Source organism: Melanerpes formicivorus, unplaced genomic scaffold (genome assembly GCF_026170545.1).
Source record: "Melanerpes formicivorus ecotype bairdi unplaced genomic scaffold, bMelFor1.0.p_v2 SCAF_2, whole genome shotgun sequence".
NCBI lineage: Eukaryota > Metazoa > Chordata > Aves > Piciformes > Picidae > Melanerpes > Melanerpes formicivorus.
Window position 1 is genome coordinate 42,159,730 of NW_027142354.1, and position 26,285 is coordinate 42,186,014.

At 47.2% G+C, this 26,285-nt stretch overlaps 1 protein-coding gene across 3 annotated transcripts in view; it reads left to right on the forward strand.

Moving 5' to 3' along the window:
• The window catches only part of FNIP1 (folliculin interacting protein 1), an 89,583-nt gene that overhangs the window by 7,521 nt on the left and 55,777 nt on the right, over window positions 1-26,285 (forward strand). Inside the window, exons 1-2 of one of the 3 annotated variants that reach the window (XM_068158244.1) lie at window positions 18,989-20,936; window positions 21,169-21,759. The exons of the other annotated variants lie outside the window; for them this stretch is intronic. Coding sequence (XP_068014345.1) covers window positions 21,749-21,759 — 11 coding nt within the window. The 5' untranslated portion in view covers window positions 18,989-20,936; window positions 21,169-21,748. Of the gene's footprint in view, window positions 1-18,988; window positions 20,937-21,168; window positions 21,760-26,285 lie in introns of those variants that run through there. 3 annotated transcript variants of the gene reach the window in all.

The following is a 26,285-nucleotide window of genomic DNA, read 5'->3' on the forward strand; positions in this document are numbered from 1 at the left end:
TGAGTGAATCATGTGATGCCTTTTAAGCCCTGAGATCTCTGCTGGTCAGACTTTCGTGTCATGCTACTAGGCTGGATCTTGCCAACTGAGCATCTGAATCTTTGAGTTATTCTTGGATTTCCAATGGTGTGTGCCACACAGGCAAGTGTGGCAATTTTCCCTCTGGAAAGCACAGATGTCTGCTGTCCTCTTCCCCATGGGTTTGAGGGCTAAGATGACCTCTGCTCCCCTGCTTGCTCAGCAGAGACAGGATCAGCTGGCCTGTCATCTCCACTGTGTGAGGAACAGTAGATTGGCTTCTTGCCATGGCTTATGTGTAGGCATCCTAGAGGAAAAGAAGGTGTTTCTGCAGGCTTAGGGGTGCTGTGTGAAACCTCATTCTGCAGATGAGGTCACAAGGGCATGAAGCTGTGCCAAGAGCATGGGATGCATTTACTTGTCTATTGGGAGGTCTTCTCTTCTGGTATGTTTCCACCATTTGTTTTCTGGTGGCTGAAGGTGTGTTGACATGTCTCATGCTGTAAACCTTGCCCTCTTGGGGTTGACTTACAGATGATTGTTTTCCAAAGGCTTTATCCTTTGCTGTGTGTATGCTTCAGAGCTAGTGTATGCTCACGGTGACAGCTTGGATGAATTCAGGCTGCTGTTCAGGAACAAACTGGTCCAGTATGACTTGGAGCCTGAAACATGTGTTGTAATTTTGGCTGGGTGCTGTAGGTGACCACTTCAGAGGCACATTTTACGAGTGGAAAGTAATGCACGTGGTGGTGGCATGCTCAGAGGCTGTGTTCCCTCCTGTTGCTACATCTGGAGCAGAATGTCTGTGAGATCACATGCTCGTGAGTAAGGTTAGTTAAAATGCAGGGCTCAGCTGCACCAGCAAATCCACAGCATGGTTGTGGTGGGCTTCAGCAGCAGAATTTGGCTCTGAGGATCTGGAACGTTTGGCATTTGTGGTGTAGCTAGAGAACCTTCAGCTATAAAATGCCTGCTGGAGGAGAAAACAGAGCTATGCCCATTCCAAACAGGGAGTCGTTTTATTCATCTGGAAATGACTTGCTAATGCTTCAGCTCCTCCACCTTACACCGAGTAGCAAGAATTCATTATGGGAAGTAGTCCTTTGCACAAAGCAAAGGTGTGACCCTGCTGTGCCTGAGGAATGTGACCACGAGGATCCCACTCCCAAGGGGCAGTTCTCTCTGCAGGACAAACCACTTGCTTCTAAAAATACCTGCCCGTTTCAATGTGTTCTGCTCCAGAGAAGTGAGGAGGGTTGTTAGGGAAGCCTTTGTATCCAAAAGGACTGATTTATTTTTACAGTGCCTCGTGCTGTTGCTTGGTGCTATTAATTGAGGCAATTCTTACGCAGACGTGCAGAAGTTTGACCTTTTTCTTCTTCTCTGCAACTGATAGCTTCTGGAGATACTATTATTCAGAGTACAATGCACTGTGGGGAAACTTGTTCAAACATGTAAACTGCAGCACAAAATAGTACACAGGCTGCACAGAGTATTAACTCCTGCATCCACCACTACAGCCTGCTTCTACAAGGTCTGCTGTGTAGGAATATCTAAAGGGTGGATGTCAAGAAGGAGGAGATAGTCTCTTTTCAGTGGTGGAGGACAAGGGGCAATGGATACAAACTGGAATGCAGGAAGTTCCACCTCAACAGGAGGAGAAACTTCTTTAGTGTGAGGGTGCTGGAGCCTTGGAGCAGGCTGCCCAGAGAGGTTGTGGAGTCTCCTTCTCTGGAGACTTTCAAGACCTGTCTGGATGTATTCTGTGTGACCCGCCTTGGCAGGGGGGTTGGATTCAATCCCCAGAGGGCCTTTCCAACCCCTACCATTTTATGATTCTGAAAAGGTAATTTCATGGTCCTTACCAAGGGATGAAACCTTTGGACTGAAGCAGTTTGACTACATGTAAACACTTTTTGTTTTCAACAGTCTTGCCTGATGCTTTTGTGGTGATAATTTGGTATCCTTCAGCTTTTGGGTATTGTCTGTCTTTGAAACTATGGCCTTGAAAGAACCCCCATTTTCTACAGGCCAGGAACTGCAGTGATGAAATAGGCAGCCCAGGAAGGTGGTGGAGTCACCATCCCTGGAGGCGTTCAAGAAACCTGTGGACATGGCACTTGGGGACGTGGTTTAATAGCTATGGTGGTGTTGCAGTGATGGTTGGACCCAATAATCTTCAAGGTCTTTTCCAACCAAAATAATTCTATGATTCCATGATGCCAGTGTCACTGAGTAGCAACAAGCTTGGCTGTAGACACCTCATGCCCACTTCAGCCTCAACAAGGAACAACCCAACAATTCCCTGTGATTCGTTGTTGAGTGAGTGTGGGCCTGGGAGGTGTGGCCTTTGCTGGAAGTGTGGAAATGATCCGTCACACACCACTGAGCCTTCTCTCCTTCTCCAGGATATTTCCACAACATAATTAGCAGGGATTTTTAGCTTAAAATGAGTCAAACCCTTGGCAGAAGCAGTCATATTTCCTTTAACATAGGTACAGTTCATGCCCTGCGTGTCCATGGTATTTGATACTCCTCCAGGTCTGCATGTGCCTCATTAGCAGTGTCTTCAAATGTCCAGCCAAACTGTCAACAAAACATAAAACTTCTGATGGTACCACCAACCCTCTACCCTTTCACTTTGTGTGATATATAACTGGAAAGAAACAGGAGCCAAATTGCACTTCTCTGCCATCTGTTTTAGTTGATAAATGAAGAAACTTAGAGCTCGGTTCAGCCCTGACTTGAGGTCCTGGCATTGTGCCTGTTCAAGGCAGAGCAGTGTCTTCACCCCAGTTCCTGTGTCACTTTGCACTTGAAGAGAGAGGAGGGATATTGTTTGATTGTTTGAGCATGGCTCACAGGAGCAGCTGCTTTGCTGTGTGTTTTCTTTGCTTTTTATTTTAGCCTTGGTGCTGGTGGGATGGTGGCTTGGGCAGTGCTGTGCTTGGTCTCTGCTACCCTCAGTAATTTCTAAACTAGATTTCTAAATGATCCACTTCAGTTGTGTGTGGTGGAGAACATGGGAACAGAAGTCCACTGGATCTGGTTGTTCAGAGCCTTGTTGAGCCTGACCTTGAATATCTCCATGGATGGGGCCTCAATTACCTCCCTAGGCAACTTGTTGCAGTGTTCCACCACCCTCGTGGTAAAGAAACTAGCCCCCTGATCATCTTCGTGGTTTCCTCTGTGAGAGGGGTTGGTAAGTCAGAAGGATGCTCTTGTAAGCTGTTAGCTGAGGAAGAGCTAGCAAAGAGGAACGGGTTGCTCAGGGAGGTGGTTGAGTCATCGTCCCTGGAGGCGTTCAAGAGGAGATTGGACGTGGCACTTGGTGCCATGGTCTAGTCATGGGGTCGGTGTTGATAGGTTGGACTCGATGATCCTCGAGGTCCTTTCCAACCTAAGTTATACTGTGATACTGTGAGGAATGAGACTCTTGTGGAGTTTTGTATTTCTTACTTTTTGCCCCCCACCTCAAAGACCTACCTAGAAAACCTTCTTCCTATTTGGAGAGTTGGCTGCATGCTTTGTTTACCCCTTTTGTTGGGTGTACCTTGATACTAAAAATTGGTGGAAAACTGATGTTAGTTCAGGTGTGAATGAAAACCACATGCCTTTGATAAGCTGTGTGTGGGGAAGAGAGGCTGCAAGACCTGGGGTGAGCATGCTTTCCGTCTCAGAACCTTGTTCTAGTTGAATGATGTTATCTGAACATCTGAGAAGCTGTTGAGGATGAAGTCTGCCAGAATTTTCTTGTTCTTGGAGGAAAAATAACAGTATTACCCCTTCAGAGTTAAAGAACTGCCTCAAATATTAGGACAGCGAGTTGGCTTTCAGTGAGGACTGAGTTTCTATTTAGAGGCAGCCTAAACTCTGACATAGACTTTAACTAGACAGAAAAAGGTGCTGGTTGTTTCCTTTTTTTTTCTTTTCTTTTTCAGTACTTAAACGTATTTCAGCTGCTGTGAGTTACTGGAAATGACTTTCTTAGTAGAAAAGGAAATTGTTCTACTCACAGCATGGAGGGCTGAGCAGCTGTGAAAAGGAGCATGTTGGTTTCTTAACTAGGTGAAGTTTCTAGTCATAAAAGAGATGCTAATCATGAACTCATGACCCCTCTTTATCCAAAGCAGACATAATTAAAAAGCATTGAAGTAAAAATACCCCACCAACCAAACCACCAAATCAAAGGAACTTAAAACAAATTCATATCAGACAGTAAAGGAATTATTATTTTATAGAATAAACAGAAATGTTTAGCAAACTTTCTTTTTCAGATAAGCCAAGCTATCACTTTAGTACAAGACTGATTTAATTTACTTGCTTTAAGTTCTAGTGGTTCACCTCTGGGGTCCCCAACACAAGAAGGACATGGAACTATTGGAGCAGGTTCAGAGGGGGCCACAAAGGGTGGTCAGAGGGCTGGAGCACCTCTGCTGTGAGGGCAGGCTGTGAAAGAGTTGGGGTTGTTCAGCCTGGAGTAGAGAAGGCTCCAGAGAGACCTTAGAGCAGCCTTCCAGTATTTGAAGTGGGCTCTGGGGTGGGGAGGGACTTTTTACAAGGGCTTGTAGTGATAGGACAAGGGGTAATGGCTTTGAGCTGGAAGAAGCTCAGTTTAGACTAGCCATTAGGAGAAAATTCATCCCCATGAGGTTAGGGAGGTACTGGAACAGGTTGCCCAGAAAAGTTGTGGAGGCTCCAAGCCTGGAAGAGTTCCAAGCCAGGCTGGATGGGGCTTTGAGCAACCTGGTCTAGGAGGTGTCCACAGCACAGGATTTAGAACTAGATGGTCTTTAAGGTCCCTTCCAACCCAAATCATTCTGTAGTTCTGTGATCTTCAAATGCATTTTTGGTTAGTTTGAAAATGTATCTATCTGATCATCAGATTTCCTTTTCAGTTGAAGAATGCTCACAGGACTGCTAGAGAGCTTGTGTTTGGGTAAGACATTTTTTCACATCAGGGTCAGAAGGTAAGACACCAGGTGGTAGGAGTTTTGTTTGTTGAGGTTTTGGGTTGTATTTGCTTGGGCTCTTTCTTTTCTGTTAGTAACTAGAAGGACAAATCAACGAAATCACATTCAGGAGATGACCTTATCTGCACCCACACTGGAGAGAAAACCATGCAAGATAAAGGAAGGGTCACCAGTGACAATTGTTCTGTTCTGTATGGACAGAAAAAAAACCCAAGCCCCCAAAACAAAACAGACTGAAAGAAACTGGATGGGGAACAGGGAGGTCGACAAGAAATTGCTCCCATACCAAAGAAGAGAAACCTAGAATTGAAGGGTAATACAAAATAGCCCAGTCCTGTGAAGTCCTGAGTGTCCTCGGTGTGACTCAATGGGTTTTGAGCTGGAAACAAAAGAGATGCAGAGACTTTCAAAAGTTGTAATTGTTGCTTTCCTTCCCTTGTCTTGTGGACGAGAAAAGGATCTTCCCCTGCGTTTATCAGTGCGGTGCAGGCAGCTGGAGACCAGCACTTGGTGCATCTGCTCAGGGAGAGACAGTGCCTAGGCTGGGAGGTGGTCTGGCTGCAACTTCTGCATTGTGGCACTAAAGCAGAGAGCAGTGCAGTGAGCTCTTATTTGGGAGGTCTGACGTGAATGCTGAGAGCTGCTAAGGACAACAATAAAAGGCTGCAAATGCTGGGTGCAAAGTCAGTGTCATGAGCGTTTTGGAGTTGCCCTGTGTTCAGAAAGGTACAAAGATGTGTGCAAGTGTGGCTGGAAGCAGGTAGCTGGGGCTGCTGGGATTTAATTAGTATACTTTACAGAATTCTTTCTGCTTGGTGTTCTCTGAACCTCATAGTGTTTGTCACTGTCCCTGCTGTTTGGTGCTCTGCTTTAGAAACTAGTATTTACACTCACAGCATCATAGAATTGTGTTGGTTGGAACAGATCACCAAGTCAAATCATCACCCAACACCACCATGGCCATTAAACCATGTCCCAAATGCCATGGCCACACATTTCTTGAACGCCTCCAGGGATGGTGACTCCCCCACCTCCCTGGGCAGCCTGTTCCAATGCCTGGCCACTCTTGCAGCAAAGAAATTGTTCCTAATCTCCAACCTAAACCTCCCCTGGCACAATTTCAGGCAATTTCCTCTCTTTCTATCACTTGATACTAGGGAGAAGAGACCAACTCCCACCTTACTGCAACCTCCTTTTAGGTAGTTGTAGAGAGCACTGAGAGGAAGAAGAAAGCTCGAGCCCAGCTCACTTTCCCTTCCATTTTTCTGTTCTCTTCTTAGTTTTGTCCTGTTGAAGACCTCAACACTGCCTCTCCTCTCTGCAGGGCTCCCCAGGGTGCTGCACCATCCCCTCCTCCTCCTGCCACAAGCAGTAGGGTGCATCCTGTTTGGGGTTGCTGCTGTGTCACCTCAGATGACATGCACTAGCGTGAGGAGGGGAAAGGGAAACGAGGAGCCAAGAGAGTGATTACTCTGCCCACGGCTCCTTTCCAGAAAAGAACTAAAATCCAACCAAACAACCCAGTCCCAAGTGTCCTGGTGGCATTGACAGCTATGGCTGTCCTGCATGTGAGCCCTTCTTTCCTGTCGATGCAGCAGAATAAACAGCTTCACGTGGTGCTGTTCTGGCTTGCAGCAGGGTACCTGCAGCTCTAGGCTGCTTTGAGTTCCCACATCTTAGAGATGCTCACGTGGATGGGCTGAAGGGGGAGAGAAAAAGAAGTGTAGCCAGCAGAAGGAGAGAGGTGATTCTGACACTGCTCTGGTAAGACTTCACCTGGAGTATTGTGTCTAGCTGTGCCCCCTCTCCAAACATGAGAGGGACATGGACCTGCTGGAGCAGGTCCAGAGAAGGGCCACAAAGAAGATCAGAGGGCTGAAGCACCTCCCCTGTGGGGACAGGCTGGGAGAGCTGGGGCTGGAGAACAGAAGCCTAGAGAAGAAAAGGCTCCAGGGAGGCCTTATAGCTACATTTGAGTATCTGAAGGGGACCTACAGGAGGGCTGGGGAGTGACTGTTTAGGAGGGCCTGTGGAGATTAGGCATGGGGCAATGGTTTGAAACTGGAGCAGGTTTGATTTAGGTTGGACTTCAGGAGGAAGTTCTTTACAGTGAGGGTGGCGAGACACTGGAACAGGTTGCTCAGGGATGTGGTTGAGGCCCCATCCCTGGAGACATTAAAGATGAGACTTGATAAGGCCCTGGGAAGCCTGATCTAGTTGGAGGTGTCCCTGCTGACTGCAGAGGGATTGGACAAAATTACCTTTGAGGGTCCTTTCCAACCCAAGCAGTCTGTGAATCTGTAAAAAGAGATGAGGCAAGAAAATGCTTTTGAGAAAGCAAAGCTGAGTCTGCTGCTCCTTAGGAAAGAGGAAACAATGCACATTCCTTGTGTTCACAGGAGACTCTGATGTGTGAACTACAAAAGGTGCAAGAACCGCTGTGGAGCTGATCAGAGCTGGTCAGAAGTGGCTTGTTCTGCTGCAGCCCCAGGAGAGTCCCTCTAGGAGACAGTCAGGAGTTGCCCCAGCCACATCTGCTGGCAAGCTGCGTTGGCTGGCAGCGTCTGGAGCTCTGGAGTTCTCCTCCAATCCATTGCCACCAGCAACAAGAGGTTTATCGAACGTCCACTGCAGATATCTTGATTAAGTACAACCTCTCCCAGTGCAACAATGCAGGGTTTATCAAGGGCTTCTGTTGATTCTGCTGCAGGAGGCAGGGCTGCTTCGGACTGTGTGTTCCAGCTCAGTCCCATGATAAGGAAGGTGTGTGTTTGTGCTGATACCCAGGCAGGGCACACTGAGCTGGCCCTGCGCTTTCTTGGTCACAAACCAAGATTTTAGCAGCAGATGGAGACATAGGAGCTGCTCTCAGCTCATGCTCAGAGCTTGCAGCTATCTGTCATGGGGAGTTTTCAGTAAGACTTGACCAGTTCAGTCGTTCTGCAATAGGAAATCCCTCTTCTGTGGATAATTGGATTGAAAAGCTTATTTTCTTAGAATCAAAGAACGGGTTGGGTTGGAAGGGACCTTAAAGATCATCTAGTTCCGCCCCCCCCGCCATGGATAGGGACACCTTCCACTAGACTGGGTTGCTGAAGGCCTAATCTAACCTGGCCTTGAGCATCTCCAGGGAAAGGGGTATCCACAATCTTCCTGGGCAACCTTGGAGGCTGTTGAATCATTACAGGGCAATGGCTAGTCAAAGCCTGTATTTTCCATTCCTACCACTCTTAAAAATCCAGGCCTGTGAACACAGAGTGAGAAAACCAGAGGGGACAGCAGAAAACCTGAGAGTAGAAAGCTCACCATGGCAGTGAGCAAAGCACTGTGTTGCAAACACACTAGAGCACTCTGTTAAGATTGGTTTAAAGACAGCAGTCTTTCAAAATCAGAGGGACCACTGCCTAGCTGACACCTAAAAGCATTAATTGCTCTTCTGAAGTTTGAGTGGTCTGCTCTGGAGAACCAAAGAATTCAGGACCTCCCAGTGTGAAGGTACTGGTTTGGTAGGTGCCAGGCTGTTCCATTGTTCCAGCAGTCTGAATTTCTTGGAGATACTAAATGAAGTTCTATGGCCATGTGGCTTGCTCAAGGCCATGTGGCTTGCCCAAACATCTGATTTTTATTTGTCCTTACAAGTTACATGAAAGTGAAGTTAAGCAGTGTCTTCAGTGCCTGCTCTATATAGATCTACCTGAAATAGTTTCAGGTCACCTTTGCATGCTTAATTTGGAAAACAATTGAGCAGCGTGACTCCTACCTTGGAGAATTGAGCAGCCTGAGCTCCTCACACTAGTCTTGGGGCTCCTGCAGTATCTGTGCAAATCAAGATCTCATCCCTTCCACAAATTAAGTAAGGGCCTGTCCAACTTGTAGAGCCAGTAAGGGAGGGATGTTATTTCCTTGGGTTGGAGCCAAGTTAGAGAAGTGTTCCCTCCTGAAAAGCGTTTGGAGTATAGATCCAGTCCACCTAGGCATCCATTAACATGATTTGGTAGATCTATGGAAGAGTCCCTAATTGTTTCTGGTTCAAAGCCTGGCAGTGCACTTGAAGTGTAGTGAGCTTCTTAGTAGTTTTGAGGTTTAACTAAGGAGATTGTTTAAAGGTTGCCAAATACAGAGCTGGCACAGAAGCAAGCCTCATGAAAGAAGATTGGAGCCAGGTGGGGGTGTCAGTCTCTTTTTCTCTACTAACACTTGGTAGGATGAGAGGAAATGGCCTCAAGTTGCACCAGGGCAGGTTTAGTTGGACGTTAGAAGAAGCTTCTTCACTGAAAGGGTTTTCAAACATTGGCACAGGCCTCCCGGGGAGCTGGTTGAATCCCCATCCCTAGAGGTGTTTCAAAGAGGCAGAGATGTGGTGCTGAGGGGCACAGCTTAGCCCTAGACTTGGCAGAATTAGAAAATGCTTAGTCTGGATGACCTTAAAGGTCTCTTTCAGCCAAAACGATTCTAAGAAACTGCTCTGTGTGTAGAAGGGTGGTAGAAGTGGGGCAGGCATCACACTGGACTGGCAGAAGGTGAAGGATGCTGAGATCAAAGGTGCCAAACACAGTGATGTCAGATGGTTGTTGATTCATGGGGAGAATCTCTCCTTAGTGTTCTTGAGATGTGGGTACAAATGAGCATCACCTATGGATAGACCAGGCAGGGCTTTCGTTCCACAGGCAGGAATTTGTTGTACTTGTTTTACACAAATCATCCTCTGCCTTTGGTTTGCAGTTGTTCCTGTGGAACTGAGAGGGGGTTCTGGTGAGGTCTGAGGGGGAAATAAGGCCAAGTCAGCACTCCCAAGTCATGCTGCTTGCTTTAACCATGGAAGTATCACCATTGCTCATGCACTCAGCATTAGGCATGTGTTTTAAAGAAGAGTTCCTAATCCAGAGTCTAATTATTTGTTGAACTAAAACCTACACAAACGGGGAGGCTAAGACGACAAACACTGCGTTGAAAATGCTGCAACTCAAAGGCTTAGGGGAGTTTTCTTCAGGAAAAAAGCTTTTGGTGTTTAATGCATTTTCATGACACACTGAGTTTAGATGTCACTGTTGGAAAAAAGGACAGGGAACTGCTGGAGCTGGTCCAGAGGAGGCCATGAAGATGATCAAAGGGCTGGAGCACCTCCCCTGGGCTGCGAGAGTTGGGGCTGTTCAGCCTGGAGAAGAGAAGGCTCCAGGGAGACCTTAGAGGTGCATTTCAATATCTGAAGGGGGCCCACAAGAAAGGTAGGGAGGAACTTTTTACAAGGGGTTGTAGTGATAGGATGACAGGGAATGGATTGAAACTGGAAGAGGGGAGATTTAGACTGGAGATTTGGAAGAAGTCCTTCACAGTGAGGGTGGTGAGACACTGGAACAGGTTGCCCAGGGAGGTTGTGGATGCCTCCTCCCTGGAAGTGTCCAAGGCCAGGCTGGATGAGGCCTTGAGCAACCTGGGCTAGCGGCAGGTGTCCCTGCTCGTGCCAGGGGTGTTGGAACTAGATCTTTAAGGTCCCTTCCAACCCAAACTGCTCTATTTGTTGTGACTGGCTTGATAAGTGACCTGCTAAGACAGCAAGCTGAAGTTCCCTGCAGTCCTCTACAGCAGCAGGTTTTAGACTGGAAGCAGCATTTTGGGCTTATCCCTGTGTCCAACCTCGCTTGAACCTCACACATATAAATAATTGTCCGCCAGCTTTTCCTGTTACAAACACAGAGGGTTTGTGAAATTGCTTTGCCATGTGCTCAAAATGGCTTTGATATTTTTAACAGCCTGTTGCTGTGGCAACTGCACCCCATAACAGAGAAGCTTTTTTGTAATGAGGCAGCTAAGAAATTCAGTTAACAACCAGGAGTAAAGCCATAGCCGAGCAGCTTGTAGTCTTTTCTCCAAAGCAAACAACCAAAGCAGCCCCAGAAGGAAGCAGGGTATCCTGGAGCAGCTTGGACCTGGATTACCAGCTGGAAGGGCACACCCTGCTGACAGCTTGGCTCGGGAGCTCACACTGCCCATGCTCAAGCTGGGCTCAGCTCTCACAGAGGTGAACAGTTGTGGAGTTTACAAGCATCTCGCTCCCAAATAATTCATCTGCTTGTTGTTGGTTTTTTTTTTATGGAAAGGTTGAAGGGATTTGATGGTTTGGCTTATGGGCAAGGAAACACGAGTTTTGCTTCTCAGAACTGGATGTCCCCTTTGTGCTTTGCTAATACAGAAACTGGCAGAACAGGCATTACTTTGACGTTAGGGCTTGCAGCCCTGTTTCCTTGTGTCTCATGACTGAGTGAATCAACACCTAATTAAACAGTCACATGAGGGACAGAGTAGAATGCTGCTCAGGCTCTGAGTGTTGTGAATCTGTGGAGAGTAACTACTTACATCTGTCTTCCTCCTTCTCCAAGGAGTCCTGAACAGCTGCAGTTTTGCTGCTTGGGTTTTTTCCAGGGGTAAAAAAGATCACATAAGCCTTGGCTGAAGCAATGCTGTCTGTGCAGATAAATGGGACCTGGGGTGGGGGAAAGAGAAGGCTTGGAAGTAACGGATCAAATCTTGGGAAATTGGAATGATTTGAGTTTGTGCTGAGGATGACATAGCTGAAAAGGGCTATGAGGATGATTAAGGGAATAGAATGTCTCTGTGAGGAGGAAAGGCTGAGAACCCTGGGGCTGGAAAAGAACAGCCTGAGATGGGATCTGATCAATGCTCAGCAAGTGGTAAAGGGTGGGGGGCAAGAGGATGGGGTCAGACTCTTCTCAGTGGTGCCCAGTGACAGGACAAGAGGCAAGAGGCACAAACTGGAACATAAGTTCCATCTAAACATGAGGAGAAACTTCTTTGGTGTAAGGGTGCTAGAGCCTGCTGTCCAAAGAGGTTGTGGAGTCTCCTCTGGACAGATTCCAAACCCAGCTGCACACAGTGATCCTGGGCAACCTGCTGTGGCTGCCCCTGCTTTAACAGGGGGATTGGGCTGGATGATGTCCTGACATTGCTTTCTACCATTCTGTGAAAGCCTGAATTTGTAGCCCTTGTGCATTTGGTACTCGTGGTAACTGAGCTGAAAATGTGAACACTGAGCAGGGAAGTTCTGAGTGGTCGGGGGAGGATTCTTGATATTTTTAATATTCATTGTAATACCAAACTCACAGCACATTGCAAAGGGTCCATAACAGCTGCTTTCCATCTCCAAGTGGCAAATACTTGTGTGGAGATTTATTGGTCTCTCAGTTATCCCTCAGTCACGAGCAGAGCCTCCTTAATCAATTAGATGGATGTGGCCTACAGCCAAGGAATGCTGCAGTCCCCATGCTGCCTGCTCCTGCTCCATGACTTTCACCACCAAGGCAATATTTTTTTTTTCCTTTATAAAACTCACAAAACAAGTATTACAGGATGTTTTAATCAGCAGCAGCAGATGGCCACCTCCACCCTGACACGGTGGTGGCCTCCCAGGTAGTGAGTGGGATGTGCTGGGCTGCGCAGCAGATGGTCGGGTCTGCAGCAGGTGCTTTTATTGCTGTCATACCCTGGCACTGGACATGATGGTGATGGTTTGGGTGCTCCACGTTGCAGTGTTCCTCGGTTGAAGATACCACCAGAGGTCATCCTGGCCTGCCTGCTGTCATGCTGGCAGGGGGGTGGGGCTGTGCTCAGCCTACGAGAAGGCAGACACCTGCTGCCTGCTGGTACCCTGAGCATAGCATCACCCACCCTGAAACAGCTCACAGGTTAAAACATCAGCATGACATAAAAAAAAATGGCAGCTGTTGACATTCTAGGGTTTTAGCTAATAGTTACTTCTTGATAGGTCTACCTGGTAAATAAAAGAAATACTTATTTATAGTTAGTTATTTTATTTCTGAACCACAATGTTGGTGTAGAAATCCCATGGCGTGTCAGGTGTAGCTAGAGTACACCAGCAGTTTTTTAATGCACTTTGAAGCTTCTGGTTTATGTCTCCTGAAGTAATGCATTGAGTTTTCACTTGTGTAAAACTTGTGGGTGACATGGACAGTGGCATTGAGTGCACCCTCAGCAAGTTTGCTGATGACACCAGGATGTGTGGTGCAGCAGACACGCTAGAGGGAAGGGAGGCCATCCAGAGGGACCTTGACAGGCTGGAGAAGTGGGCACAAGCCAACCTCATGAAGCTCAATAAGAGCAAGTGCAGGGTCCTGCATCTGGGTCGAGGCAATCCCAGGCACAAATCCAGGCTGGGCAGTGACTGGCTGGAAAGTAGCCCTGAGGAGAGAGACTTGGGGGTGCTGGTGGACAAAAAGCTCAACATGAGCTCTCCATGTGCACTTGCAGCCCGCAAAGCCAATCAGATGCTGGGCTGCATCAGGAGAAGTGTGGCCAGCAGGTCGAGGGAGGTGATCCTCCCCCTCTGCTCAGCCCTGGTGAGACCCCACCTGGAGTACTGTGTCCAGTTCTGGAGCCCCTATTACAAGAGGGATGTGGAGGTGCTGGAACGTGTCCAGAGAAGGGCTACGAGGATGATCAGAGGGCTGGAGCACCTCCCCTATGAGGACAGCCTAAAGGAGTTGGGGCTGTTCAGTCTGCAGAAGAGAAGGCTCCGAGGTGACCTAATTGTGGCCTTCCAGTATCTGAAGGGGGCCTACAGGAAGGCTGGGGAAGGACTTCTCAGGATCTCAGGTAGTGATAGGACTAGGGGGAATGGAATGAAGCTAGAGGTGGGGAGATTCAGGCTAGATGTGAGGAGGAGGTTCTTCACCATGAGAGTGGTGAGACCCTGGAATGCGTTGTCCAGGGAGGTGGTCGAGGCCCCGTCCCTGGGGGTGTTTAAGCCCAGGCTGGATGAGGCTCTGTCCAGCCTGATCTAGTGTAGGGTGTCCCTGCCCATGGCAGGGGGGTTGGAACTAGATGATCCTTGTGGTCCCTTCCACCCTGAATGAAACTATGAAACTATGAAAAGAGAACTGCCATGGTCCTTACAGTCACTGAGAAGATCAGGAAAATAAACACTGAGAGTCTCAATACATCAGGGGATATAAAAGACTCTTCAAGCTGAAGATAAATACAGGGAATTCAGTGTCTGGCTATTAAAGAAAATGAAAATGTTAGGATTCATAGAATGGTTTAGGTTGGAAGGAAGACCTTGAAAATCACCTAGTTCCAACCCCCTTGCCAGGGGGCACTAGCCCAGGTTGCTCAAGGTCTTATCCGACCTGGCCTTGAATAATTCTGTGGAGGGGGCATCCACAACCTCCCTGGGCAACCTGTTCCAGTGTCTCATCAGCCTCACTGGAAAGAATTGTTCTAATGTCTACTCTACATCTCCCCTCCTCAACCAAAGTACTCTTGCTACATCAGGAGGCATTCAAGGGGCTATTAGCATTATTAACATTAATGTTGATAGCAATAGTGGAGATACAGTGATTTCTCTGATATCTTTTTCCTGGCAGCAGAATTCTTGCCTTCTATCTTATATTCTTTTTGTTCCATCAGCTGTTAATATCCACAGTCTCCAAAATAAAAAGCATCAGTTGCCCACTGAGTTACCTCTGCAAACTTTGCGGTTGATGCATCCTTGTGAGCTTGGGTATGTTCTCTCCAGCACTGTGAAGCAGTCACTATTTTATCACACAGAATCACCAAGGTTGGAAGAGACCTCAAAGATCAAGTCCAACCTGTCACCACAGACCTCATGACTAAACCATGGCACCAAGTGCCACATCCAATCCCCTCTTGAACACCTCCGGGGATGGTGACTCCACCACCTCCCTGGGCAGCACATTCCAGTGGCGAATGACTCTTTCAGAGAACTTTCTCCTCACCTCCAGCCTAAACTTTCCCTGGTGCAGCTTATCATACTAGTCATTCTCAGCAGTGGTATCTCAGATGTGACATAGGTGCTGGTTTTCATGGGTGAAATTAGCTTAACTGTGGACTCAAGCCCCTCATGTTCTTCTCATGAATGAGAGGAAATGGCCTGAAATAGTTCCGGGGGGGGTTAGGTTGGAGATGAGGAACAATTTCTTTTCTGCAAGAGTGGTCAGGCATTGGAACAGGCTGCCCAGGGTGGTGGTGGAGTCACCATGCCTGGAGGTGTTCAGGAAATGCGTGGACCCAGCACTTGGGGACATGGTTTAATGGCCCTGGTGGTGTGAGATTGATGGTTGGACTCAGAGATCCTAGAGGTCTTTTCCAACTGAAACAATTCTGTGATTCTGTGTCTAGGCTGGGGTGGATGCTGCATGTCACTGAATGTTCTCTTATCATTCATGCTTTGGGGAGGGGATGGAAACCAAAAGGATTGAACAGAAGGATTGTGGGGACTTAAGGAGTGGAGACCCTAGCATAAAGGAGGGAACAAAGACTTCCCCCACACAGCTCTCCTCAGCCACACTGGGCAATTCTGCGTGACTTGAGAAAATCCTTTATTTCCAGCAACGATTTGCGTGCATCAAAAGCAACTTGTCTTGGAACCTTTTTCTCCCCAGCTTTCCATTAAACACACACAATACTGAGCCATTTAGACTTGATTTTTTTAATAGCTGCAGCAGAAGATGATTCTGCTCTGCACAGACGAGAGCTCACAATAAAATAGCTGTTTGGCAGGGGGAAAATGCCCTCTTGTCTTGCAGTACCAGTTGGTATTATGGAGGTTTGTTCTATCTCTCATTTATAGGAGACTGGAAATGAGACACAAAACAAACACCAACGTTCCAGTAGCTTAACCATGCATCAGATTTTTCACTTTGCCACTTGTGGGGTTTTATTAACATATTTTATCATGACTTGAAGAGTTACTGCAGTGATGGCACAGTCAATCTGCTGAGGTCTCAGCATCCATGCTCTTGAAAGAGAGATAATGTTCCATGTCATCCCCTCCAGGAATGCTCCCAGGCAGATGCCTAGTTATGCTGATGCTCCCTTGCACTGTCCATAGAGACAGTTTATTCCAGTCATGAGACCTCCTGCTGCTAGGGAGAGCTTGGAAGCTCCTCTGCATGAAGAGCTTGGAAGCTTTGGTTCTTTGCTCTTTGGTTTGGTAGTTTTTTGGGGTTGGGTTTGTGGTTTTTTTTTTTTCTTTTTCTTCCCCTCCCCCCCCCCCTTTGTTTTGTTTTTATTGTTTTGGGGGTGGCTGTTGGTGGTTTTAATTTTTTGTTTGGTTTTGTTGGTTTGTTTTGTCATTCTATTGCATTGCTTTTTTGGATGCCTGGCTCCTTCTTCACGTCACTGCCCATTTCTCTCACTCCTCCCCCACAAGTTAAAGACAAAAAGTTCTTTAAAGAAAGAAAGATCTTTAAATAGAGAGCTCTCTGCTTTGGTGATGCGCTGGGGAGCCCTCCCAGCATGTCCCAGGTTATCATAAGAGCAACCACATTTACAACTCTTGAGCTGAGGAGAGGCTGAGGGAGCTGGGATTGTTTAGCCTGGAGAAGGGCAGGCTCAGGGGTGACCTCATTGCTCTCTACAACTACCTGAAAGGTGGTTGTAGCCAGGAAGGGACTGGTCTCTTCTCCCAGGCAACCAGCACCAGAACAAGGGGACACAGTCTCAAGCTGCACCAGGGGAAGTTTAGACTCGAGGTGAGGAGAAAGTTCTTCACCGAGAGAGTCATTCATTGGAATGTGCTGCACAGGGAGGTGGTGGAGTCACCGTCCCTGGAGGTGTTCAAGAGGGGATTGGACGTGGCACTTGGTGCCATGGTCTAGTCATGAGGTCTGTGGTGACAGGTTGGACTTCATGATCTTTGAGGTCTCTTCCAACCTTATTGATACTGTGATACTGAGTTTGTCAAGGAAAGAGAAGGATTTGCTGCAGAGGGTACACATAAGGGCTACAAAGATGCTGAGGGGGCTGGAACATCTTTCTTATGAGGAAAGACTGAGAGAATTGGGGAGTTTTAGTCTGGAAAAGAGAAGGCTGAGGGGAGATCTTTTTAACCCTTACAAATACTTAGAGGGTGGGTGTCAGGAGGATGGGACCAAGCTTTTTTTCAGTGGTGCCAGGTCAAGGGCACAAACATGAACATAGGAAGTTCCATCTGAACATGAGGAGGAACTTCTTTGTTGAGAGCAGTAGAGCACTGCAGCAGGCTTCCCAAAGAGGTTGTAGAATCTCTCTGGAGAGATTCCAAACCTGCCTGGACACCATACTCTGCAACCTGCTCTAGGTGAACCTATTCTGGCAGGGGAGCTGGACTTGATGATCTCCAGATGTCCCTTCTGACCCCTACCATTCTGTGAGTCTGTGAAAAATGCTGCTTTCAATATTTAAAAATCTGGTTTCCTTTAAAGAAACTGAGGTCTAGGGTTTGCAAATCCTGCAGGCTGCTGGCAGTGATCTTCCTCATCATTTGGGCTCTTGCTGACCTTTGGCTGGGCTTCTGTTTGCGTGTGCATGTCTCTGGTGCCTGCAGGTATGCGAGTGTGTGCTCTGCTTGTGTACAGAGCGTTTCTGCTTCCACACTGTCCACTCTTCCTCTCCAGCAGTGAGGAAGTCTGTGGAATATTTCTTGCAGTGATAGAAAAATGCACTGAAAGCACATTTTCTGTCAAAGCCTGCCTCAGTTGTAGTCCTACCAAGGCAAGTGTTTTGTAGAGAAATGGTATCCAAGTATTTCTAGGTGGATTTCAAATCAAATCCTAATTGCCTTTCCCTCTCTCTTTTTTTTGTCTAGTGTGGCTTCCAGCTCCTACCTTCCTGCATTACTAAGCAATAAGCATTTCTTGGCTTGCTCACAGGCTCTTTGTTGTGTGCATTTACAGCACACAGTGAGAGAAGCCTTCCTTCAGGAGAAAGACTAAAAAACCTCATTAAGGCAGCAGAGAACAAAACAGAACCATTCCAGTACGTTTTGAGCTTGTGGTTGGAGCAAACTATTGTCAGCTCAGTTTAAAATCAGATGTTTTATAGCCAAAAGGTGCTTGTGAGACTTTGCAGCAGTTTAAAACATTTTCAGAATTGCTTTTGGATAAAGGGGCAATGGTTTGTAACTGGAGCAGGGTAGATTTAGGCTGCACATAAAGAGGAAGTTCTTGGTGATGAGGGTGGTGAAACACTGGGACAGGTTGCGCGGGGATGTAGTTGAGACCCCATCCCTGGAGACATCCAAGATCAGACTTAATGTGGCCCTGGGCAAGCTGATCTAGTTGGAGATGTCCCTGCTTGACTGCAGGGGATTGGACAAGATGATCTTTGAGGGTCCCTTCCAATGCAATGCAGTCTGTGAAGATGAAGACAGTAACTCATTTTGATGTTATTTTAAGGATTTTTGGTTTAATTTTTCTGGCCAAGCCACAGCCCCAGTCTGTCATAGAGATCTGCACAGAACCCCATCAGCGGGATGTACTTCATCCTCTGGGCTCTTTAATGTGGCTGGACACCCTCACCCCCATCTTTCCCATCTGCAGTTGGGTGGACATGAATGGATATTGAAGTGCACTCCCAGGATGGCTCTGGAAGTTGATGAGCTAAGGCAGGAGATTTTGATCACTTTTTCAAGTGATGTGTTTTGGAATTTTTTTTGGTTCTGAAGCTAGAGATTATGACCAGCTTTGCTTCCCAAGTTCCAATTCATACACACAAAAAGCCTCCACCCTTTCAAAGAGATGGAGAGTGCCTCTCCCCTGCCAAAGCCAGTTTATGCCTAGATGCTAAATGAGGCACTTCTTTTGGAACTAAAAACATTCTGGTGTGACCAGAACATCCAATTCTGAATCGCTGAGGACAGTGAGATGTTGGTTTTGAAAACAACCTCCTGTGTTCCAGCTCAGCAAGTGGGATGTCCGTACACCTAGAGTGGAGGATGATGTATATGTAATCCTAAAGAAGCCTGAGCATTTTCTTGGATGTGGGAATGGTGACAGTGTGAAACCAACATTGAGGATCTGGAGTCCTCCCTCAAGCAATAACTCTTTGGCTAGAGCAGTGAATAGTTATTTACTCTCTCTTCACTTTGAGTCTGTCTCTATTTGAAGAGAAATTCCTTCCAGTATTTTTCCTGGTCAGTTGTTGGACAGAGGCTGGGTCTGCTTTCAAAGCACTTGTCTTTAATGCGCATCAGGTTACCTTGAGGTAGAAGGGAAACTTTAGATGTTACTCCTGTAAATAAATGTTTACATAATACATGGAACTGAACTTCTCACCATTGCATGCCTAAGAAAAAAAAAAAGGTCACTTTTGACATCAGTACCCTTTAGGGAGGGATGCCTTTGCCACACAGGTAAAGAAAGTTACTGCGCACAGCACATTCCTTTCACTAGGTCAGGAAGGCAGGAGAGGTCAAATCTTGGTGCTTACAGTTCCCCAGGCTTGGCATTTTAAGGTTCAAAGGCAAGATTTGGTTTTAAGGCATGAATTCCACTGCCCAATTTTGCTCACGTGAGTAATTCCATTGAATCCCCTGGTCCCAATCACATGTGAGCAGCCAAGTCCAGAAATATACTCTGTGGGGGGTCAGGACCTTGACTCCTCCTTTCTAAATGGGCAATTCCTGATAAAACATTCGTGGTCACAAAGGAGAATGGTTTGGGATTGGGAACCAAGTAAGTATGTCTTGGATTTACTGTGTTTGCCTCCAAATACTTGTCCAGCACCAAGCTTAAAATTATTGCCTTTGTTTAAGTCAGCAGCAAAACTGCTGGTGTGGGAATAGATTCAGGATTTCTCCCTGAACTTAGTCCAGGACATGCCTAGTAGAAGAGAGACTTTGGTGTTCTCCAGTGGGTTCCATCCCAGAAAGCAAAAGGTCACCAAAGTTACAGGGACGGTTGGGTTTTGGGGCTGGAGCATCCACTCTGTGATAAAAGAGCATCGCTGCCAGCCCTAAGCTTTGTGTTGTGGAGCGCAACAGGAGATCCTGATGAGAAATGGATTTTTGTTGACCTTGTGTATGGAATATTGGCAAAACCTGTAGGTTTTCAGACACTGAAAAAAGAAAGGGAAAAAAAAAAAGTAGGAGCTACAATGTCATGGTCTCTGCCTTTCTGTGTTCCTTGAGTTTTGTCCAAAGATAGTATAAAATGAACAGTGAATGGTTAGCCCCACGTATGCCTGTGACAAGATTTGATTGCTTTTAATGTGCATTGCTCTTTTGGATGCCTGGCTCCCTCTTTTAGCCTGAAAAGGGTATCTCATCAATACTTATAAATCCTTAAAGGGCGAGTGTCAGGAAGATGGGACTACATGGGACTACGCTTTTTGCAGTGCTGGCCAGTGACAGGACAAGGGGCAATGGGCACAAGCAGGAGCATAAGAAATTCCATCTAAACATGAGGAGGAGCTTCTTTAATTTAATGGTGATGGAGCAGTGGAGCAGGCTGCCCAGATTGGTGCTGGAGTCTCCTTCTCTGGAGACATTCAAAACCTACCTGGATGTGCTCCTGTGTGACCTTCTTTAATCCCCTTCTTTAATGCCCTGGCAGGGGGGTTGAACTCCATCTTCAGAGGTCCCTTCCAACCCCTACCATTCTGTGAGTCTGTGATTCTTCACGTCCTTGCCCATCTCTCTCAGTCCTCCCCCACAATTAAAAGGAAAAAAAAAAAGTTATTGAGTAAACAAGAAAGTTCTTTAAATAGTGAGCTCTTTGCTCTGGTGATGCACTGGGGAGCCTCGCTAGCGTGGTCCAGGTATTCACAACAGCAACCATGTTTACAGCTCTGGAGCGGGTCAGGATTTCTTTGTGGCTATTTTTTCACCTCCTTTCCCCCCACTAAGCCCCCTATGTATCGCCATCCAATTGTCTTGCTCATTCCTGATGCTTCCCTTGTAATATTAAGGAGCCCTCGCCAGGGCACACAGAGCTTTCTTTGTTGGCACCGGAGCCGGTGGGGGGGGGGGAGCAGCGGCCGCCGCGAGGAGCGGAGCGGAGCTCGCTCCACAACGCCATGGAGCCCAGAGCCGGGCGCGGGCACCTCTGCCCGCTTCTGCTTCCCAGCACGCCTGCAGCCGAGACCCTGGGGAGTTAAAGCTTGCCAGGCCTTTGCCTGTGTGGCGAAATGGTGCGCAGGGGTCGCGGCCGGGCTTGGCGGCGGGGCTGGCGGCTCCAGGTGGCGGTGCTGACAGCCGGGTCACATGATGGCTGGCAGCGACACCGCTGCCACCGCTGCCTCCACTCGCCCCGGCTCCGGCGCAGGCATCCCGGCGCTTCCAGGAATGTGAAGGCTGGGGGTGCAGGCTGGAAGGAGGCCGCCTCGCTTCACCCCCCTCCCTTTCTTCTTCTTCTCCGAGCAGGCTGAATTCCCGGCGGTCGCGGCTCGTGGAGGTGGCAGGACGGCGGCCACAGTTGCCGGGGGACTTGGGTCATGAGACTCAACTCCGATCGCGTTGGCTAGAGGAAGAGGAGGAGGAGGATAGATGGGACTGACATGAACGCTCCGGCGGCTGCCAAAGCAGCGCTTAGCGTTGGGATGAATTAGATTGATCTTCTCTGCAGCGAAGAGACAAAAGAGCGGGGCAGCCGGGCAGCGTGGTTCCTCCAGCAGGAAGCCCAGCAGAATGGAGGGGCAGGATTGGGGTTATGAAACTCCCGGGCAGTGCAAAGGCAGCCTGCTGCAAACGCCTGGTTTGTGCTTCGGCAAAATGCTCGCTTTAAGGTGGTTTTGGTGATCCTGTTGCTAGGATTAAGCCTTTTTTTGCATTGCAGCATGGAGAGCCTTTTGTTTGAGTTAAATTCAGACCTCTTGATATGTCACCTGACAGTCTTGTGGTTTTGGATGAATATGGCTCATTGCTATTATTAACCTGAGTTGGCAGCCGGGCACAACAGGAGTTTAGAGGGATTTTGGAAAGTGGAACTGCTCGGGGGACAAAGATGCTTCCCAGGTATGGTCACCACACAGTTCTTGAGGTGATTTTATGGATTTAAAAGCTTAATAGTTGCACTGTGATATAAATATCTCTATTCCAGAGATGTGAAGCTTTTGGAGGTCTAATAGTTTTATTTTTCCTCTTTTACTTATATCCTACATGGCACAAATATGTGGGTTTTATCCCGAACTGGCTTTATCTCTTGCAATTTTGCACAGGGGAAGTGCAGTCTGCTTGAATCCTGCAAAATGTGCTCAGTGCTAGTGAATTTCACTGACAGGAGCTGTGGTTTTTATTAAAACAGGTATTTCAAAACAGCACCAAGCTTGTGTGTGTGTGCATATCACAGAATACGTGCATAGATTTGTACGCATATATATGCTTAAATCACCTAAGAGCAGAGCAGGTGCTTTAGGGAATGACATACCTGGAGTGGTCCTAGAAACTCTCTCTGAAATTCCTGATTGCAAGTTCTGAAACTCTGTAAATTGCAAAGTTACTCAAAACCTTCCAACTTACTTATTTTAAATGTCACCCTCCAGATTGTGATTAACGTTTGACCAGGCTGCACCTAACCTCTAGATGTTACATGTTGGTTTTTGGTTTGTTGTGATTAGTTTTTGCTGGTGGAAAGGCATCTGGCTCATGTATTAGGCTTGGGAGTATAAACTAGGTATCTTAATGAGAGCCAAGTGATTTGGTAGAAGGGAGGGGGAAAAATGCAAACAAACTCAAGGCAGCTTCATATACAGTTAAAGAGTTGGACAGAGCCGAGGACCTTGGAAGCCAATAGAAGTTTATTATACTGAATGTGAAATATCTGGCTGCCTGTGTGCCTGGTGTACAAGATGTGCTTAGTGTCAGCAGCAGAAGTTTCCTGGAGCTCAAGCAGTGTAGCTATTCAAGGTGAGGATTGCTAAGCTGGTAAATGAACGAGACAGATTTATAGAAGTAGCATGGAGTTGACCCCTGCGGTGCTGCAGAGCCCGTGGCTGTGTCATCTTTCTTCAAGAAATGAGAAGGGGATGGCTTGGATGTCTTGTTTTTGACAGAAACATGCTTTCCTTCTGATAAACCCAGGAAATGGAGCCTCTGGGAGCAGTCAGCCCTCCTGGGAGGCTGTCTGAGATGCCCCACCATCTCTTGGTTCTTCCAGGCTCCACAGACTACAGCTCCTCTGAGCTTTGTGAAACTGCAGCTGAGGTCAGAGAGGAGAGGGCAGCGTTGCCCAGAGCACTGGGCAAGCTGCTTTGCAATCCAACATCACAAGCTCCCTCCGTGGCCTTGGCCAAGTCTCCAGTGCCAGCTTGCTCTGCAGAATCAGCAGGCGTTCACCACAGCACTCACACAACCCTGGCATGACCTCAGCTCATGTAAAGACAATTATCTTGCAAAAAAAATTGTCTAAGTATAGATCCCGTGGTTTCTCTAGTTTAGGGATCTTCTTCCTCCTCCCAGCCTGATGGTCACATTATGTCACCAGCACCGAAGTGGGAGCTCTCACTGAAAAATGCCAACTTGGCACATTGGCAGTGCAGCCTGGCTCATCCTTATCACGTGAAACCTGACAAAGTTCTTTTGTGCTTCAGGGGTTAATATCAAAAAGATAAATAATCTGCCCATGCCTCTTTGACAAAAGCTAATGGGTGGTCTTCCAGAGCTGGAAGCATCATTACCATGAAACGTTGCTGGTTTCGTTGCTTCCAAATTAGTTGTTCTCTTTCAGAATGTTCTACACAGCTGTCTGTCTACAGCAATGGTCAAGGCATGAGTGAATTGTTAAATTGCAGTAAAAAGGTGTGAAAATACGTATTATACCTTCCCCATGTGTCCTAGATACTCAACTTCTATCTTCTCAAATCCAAAGGAAGAAAATATCCATTAACAGGTAACAGAAGTATGCAGAGGAATCTGGGCAGGAGAAGGGAATCCCTTGTTGAAAAGGCATCTCAGACAGGGCTGAGAAGCGTGTGATGTGATGACTGAGTTAGGCAAGGACCATTTTCCTTCTGCTTCTCACCCTGTTGCGCAGGATACTCATGGGCTGTATGTGTACAGGTGAGCAGAGAAGAGACTGTACACCTCAGAGCAACACGGAGATAATCTACTTCAGAAATATCCTAATGGAACAGTCTCCTATCTACAGCACAAGTTCTTCAGGACAGGGACAGCCTCTGTCCGACACTCATGTACAAGCTGACTGGCCCAAAGCACCACAGCAACACCACCACCACCTGTGAAGTATCACCTGCAGGAGCTGCAGAGAAGCTCAGCTCTGAGGCTCATCTTGCAGGAGCAGAGGAAGACGTTTGCTTCCGTGTGAAGCCTCACAAGGAGGGCATGAGCCAGGTGGACCTGCCGCCTGCTCTGCCCTGGCTGTTGTCAGCCTTTAAAAAGGTGCTAACATGAAAACCACGCAGAACAGATAAGCCAGCACAAACTATAAATATCATTTGCGTAGATGCGTTTAAAAATAGTTGGGAGTGATTCATCAGCAGGCAGTTTTTATAACTGTGGGTAACATGATGTAGGAAAACAATAGTTTGACTGATAGCTTCAACTTAACTTTTCCAGTGGTTAGTCATCTTCTAGATTTGAGCCACTTTACTCTTCAGCAAAGTCTTTTGCACTTCCTACCTGCTTCAGGTCCAGAGAAGTTGTGGCATCTCCTTCTCTAGAGACTTTCGAGCCCCGTCTGGATGCATTCCTCTATGACTTGCCCTACGTGATCCAACTTTGGCAGCGGGGTAGGACTCGACCTCCAGAGGTCCCTTCCAACCCCTACCATTCTTAGAGTCTGTGATCAGTTGCTGCCGTGGCTTTTCGTCAAGGCCTCTTAAATATCTATGTTAATTATTAATACATCATCAGATACTATCTAAGATGTGTTAATATGGAATGGTTTTAAGAGTAGAGTCTCAGGCAGGAGGAAAAACAGTATTAAACTTTAATGCCATGAAGTGCTGCTCATGTTGTAGTGGAAATGAGGAGGAATTGAGAAATGGAGACTTGGGGCTTTTAAGTCTGGAGAAGAGCAAACTGAAGGGGATCTCATCAATGCTGATCAATACTTAAAGGGTGGGTGTCAAGAGCATGAGACCAGGCTTTTGTCAGTGGTGCCTGGTGACAGGAGAAAGGGGTAAGAGGCACAAGCTTGAATGCAAGAAATTCCATTTAAACATGAGGAGGAACGTACTTAATTTAATGGTTCTGGAGCCCTGGAGCAGGCTGCCCAGAGAGGTAGTGGAGTCTCTATCTCTGGAGACATTCAAAACCCACCTGGACGTGTTCTTGTGCAACCTGCTCTAGTTGAACCTACTCTGGCAGGGGCGTTGGACTCAATGGTCTCCAGAGGTCCCTTCCAACCCCTACCATTCTATGAGTCTGAGAATGTACTTGCTTACAGTTCCAGGGGAAAATCGTGTCTTTTAATTAGATGAGTGGTGATGAAGGATTTCTGTCTCTCCTTCCATCTATTAACACTTGCAGAGTCTAAAATGGTGATTTAAAGTCATTCAGTTGCATCTTCCTGAGGAAAGTCTCCAGCAGTACTAAACTTCAGATATATGACAAAATCCATCCTTGGAGAGCACCTGGAGCTCTGGGTTGCTGTGCAGCTTGCAGTGCAGGTGTCAGGAAGCATGTAATAGATCTAGAAATGTGAACTAGAAATAAGGTAAAAAAGGCAGGAAAGTGGAACAGACAGAAGAAGAGAAGAGCTGAACAATAGTAGGGTTTAAGAATGACCATGCACTAAAAATCATTTTTCAGACCTTGAATTCATTGTTACTAGTTTCTATTAATGTCATGATTATTCATGTGGAAGTTTTGCCTTTCTACCCCCAAAATTCCTTTCCTTTGTGCTTTGTACTTATGGTAGAATCCATGCAGGGAGTGTTGGACCAGGTGATGTCCAGCAGTCCCTTCAAGTCCCAACCAGGCTGTGACTGTATGAGGTCTGGTTTTCATAGTTTCATAGTTTCATTCAGGGTTGGAAGGGACCACAAGGATCATCTAGTTCCAACCCCCCTGCCATGGGCAGGGACACCCCACACTAGATCAGGCTGGACAGAGCCTCATCCAGCCTGCTCTTAAACACCCCCAGGGACGGGGCCTCGACCACCTCCCTGGACAACCCATTCCAGGGTTTCACCACTCTCATGGTGAAGAACCTCCTCCTCACATCCAGCCTGAATCTCCCCACCTCCAGCTTCATTCCATTCCCCCTAGTCCTATCACTACCTGATATCCTGAGAAGTCCTTCCCCAGCCTTCCTGTAGGCCCCCTTCAGATACTGGAAAGCGACAATTAGGTCTCCTCGGAGCCTTCTCTTATGTGCTTTGTTTCCAAAATACCCCTCACAGCGTTTATACATCAAGGATTTCTACCCCATTCTATCCATACAGGTGTTTCTGACCAGCTCAGTCTGTGGTGGAGAGCTCCACGGGACTGGTGTCCTCCTCAGAAAAGATTTCTTTGTCACTGTTTTTTCACGTGAACTCACAGCACCAACTTTGTGGCAAAGCCACAAAAACACATCC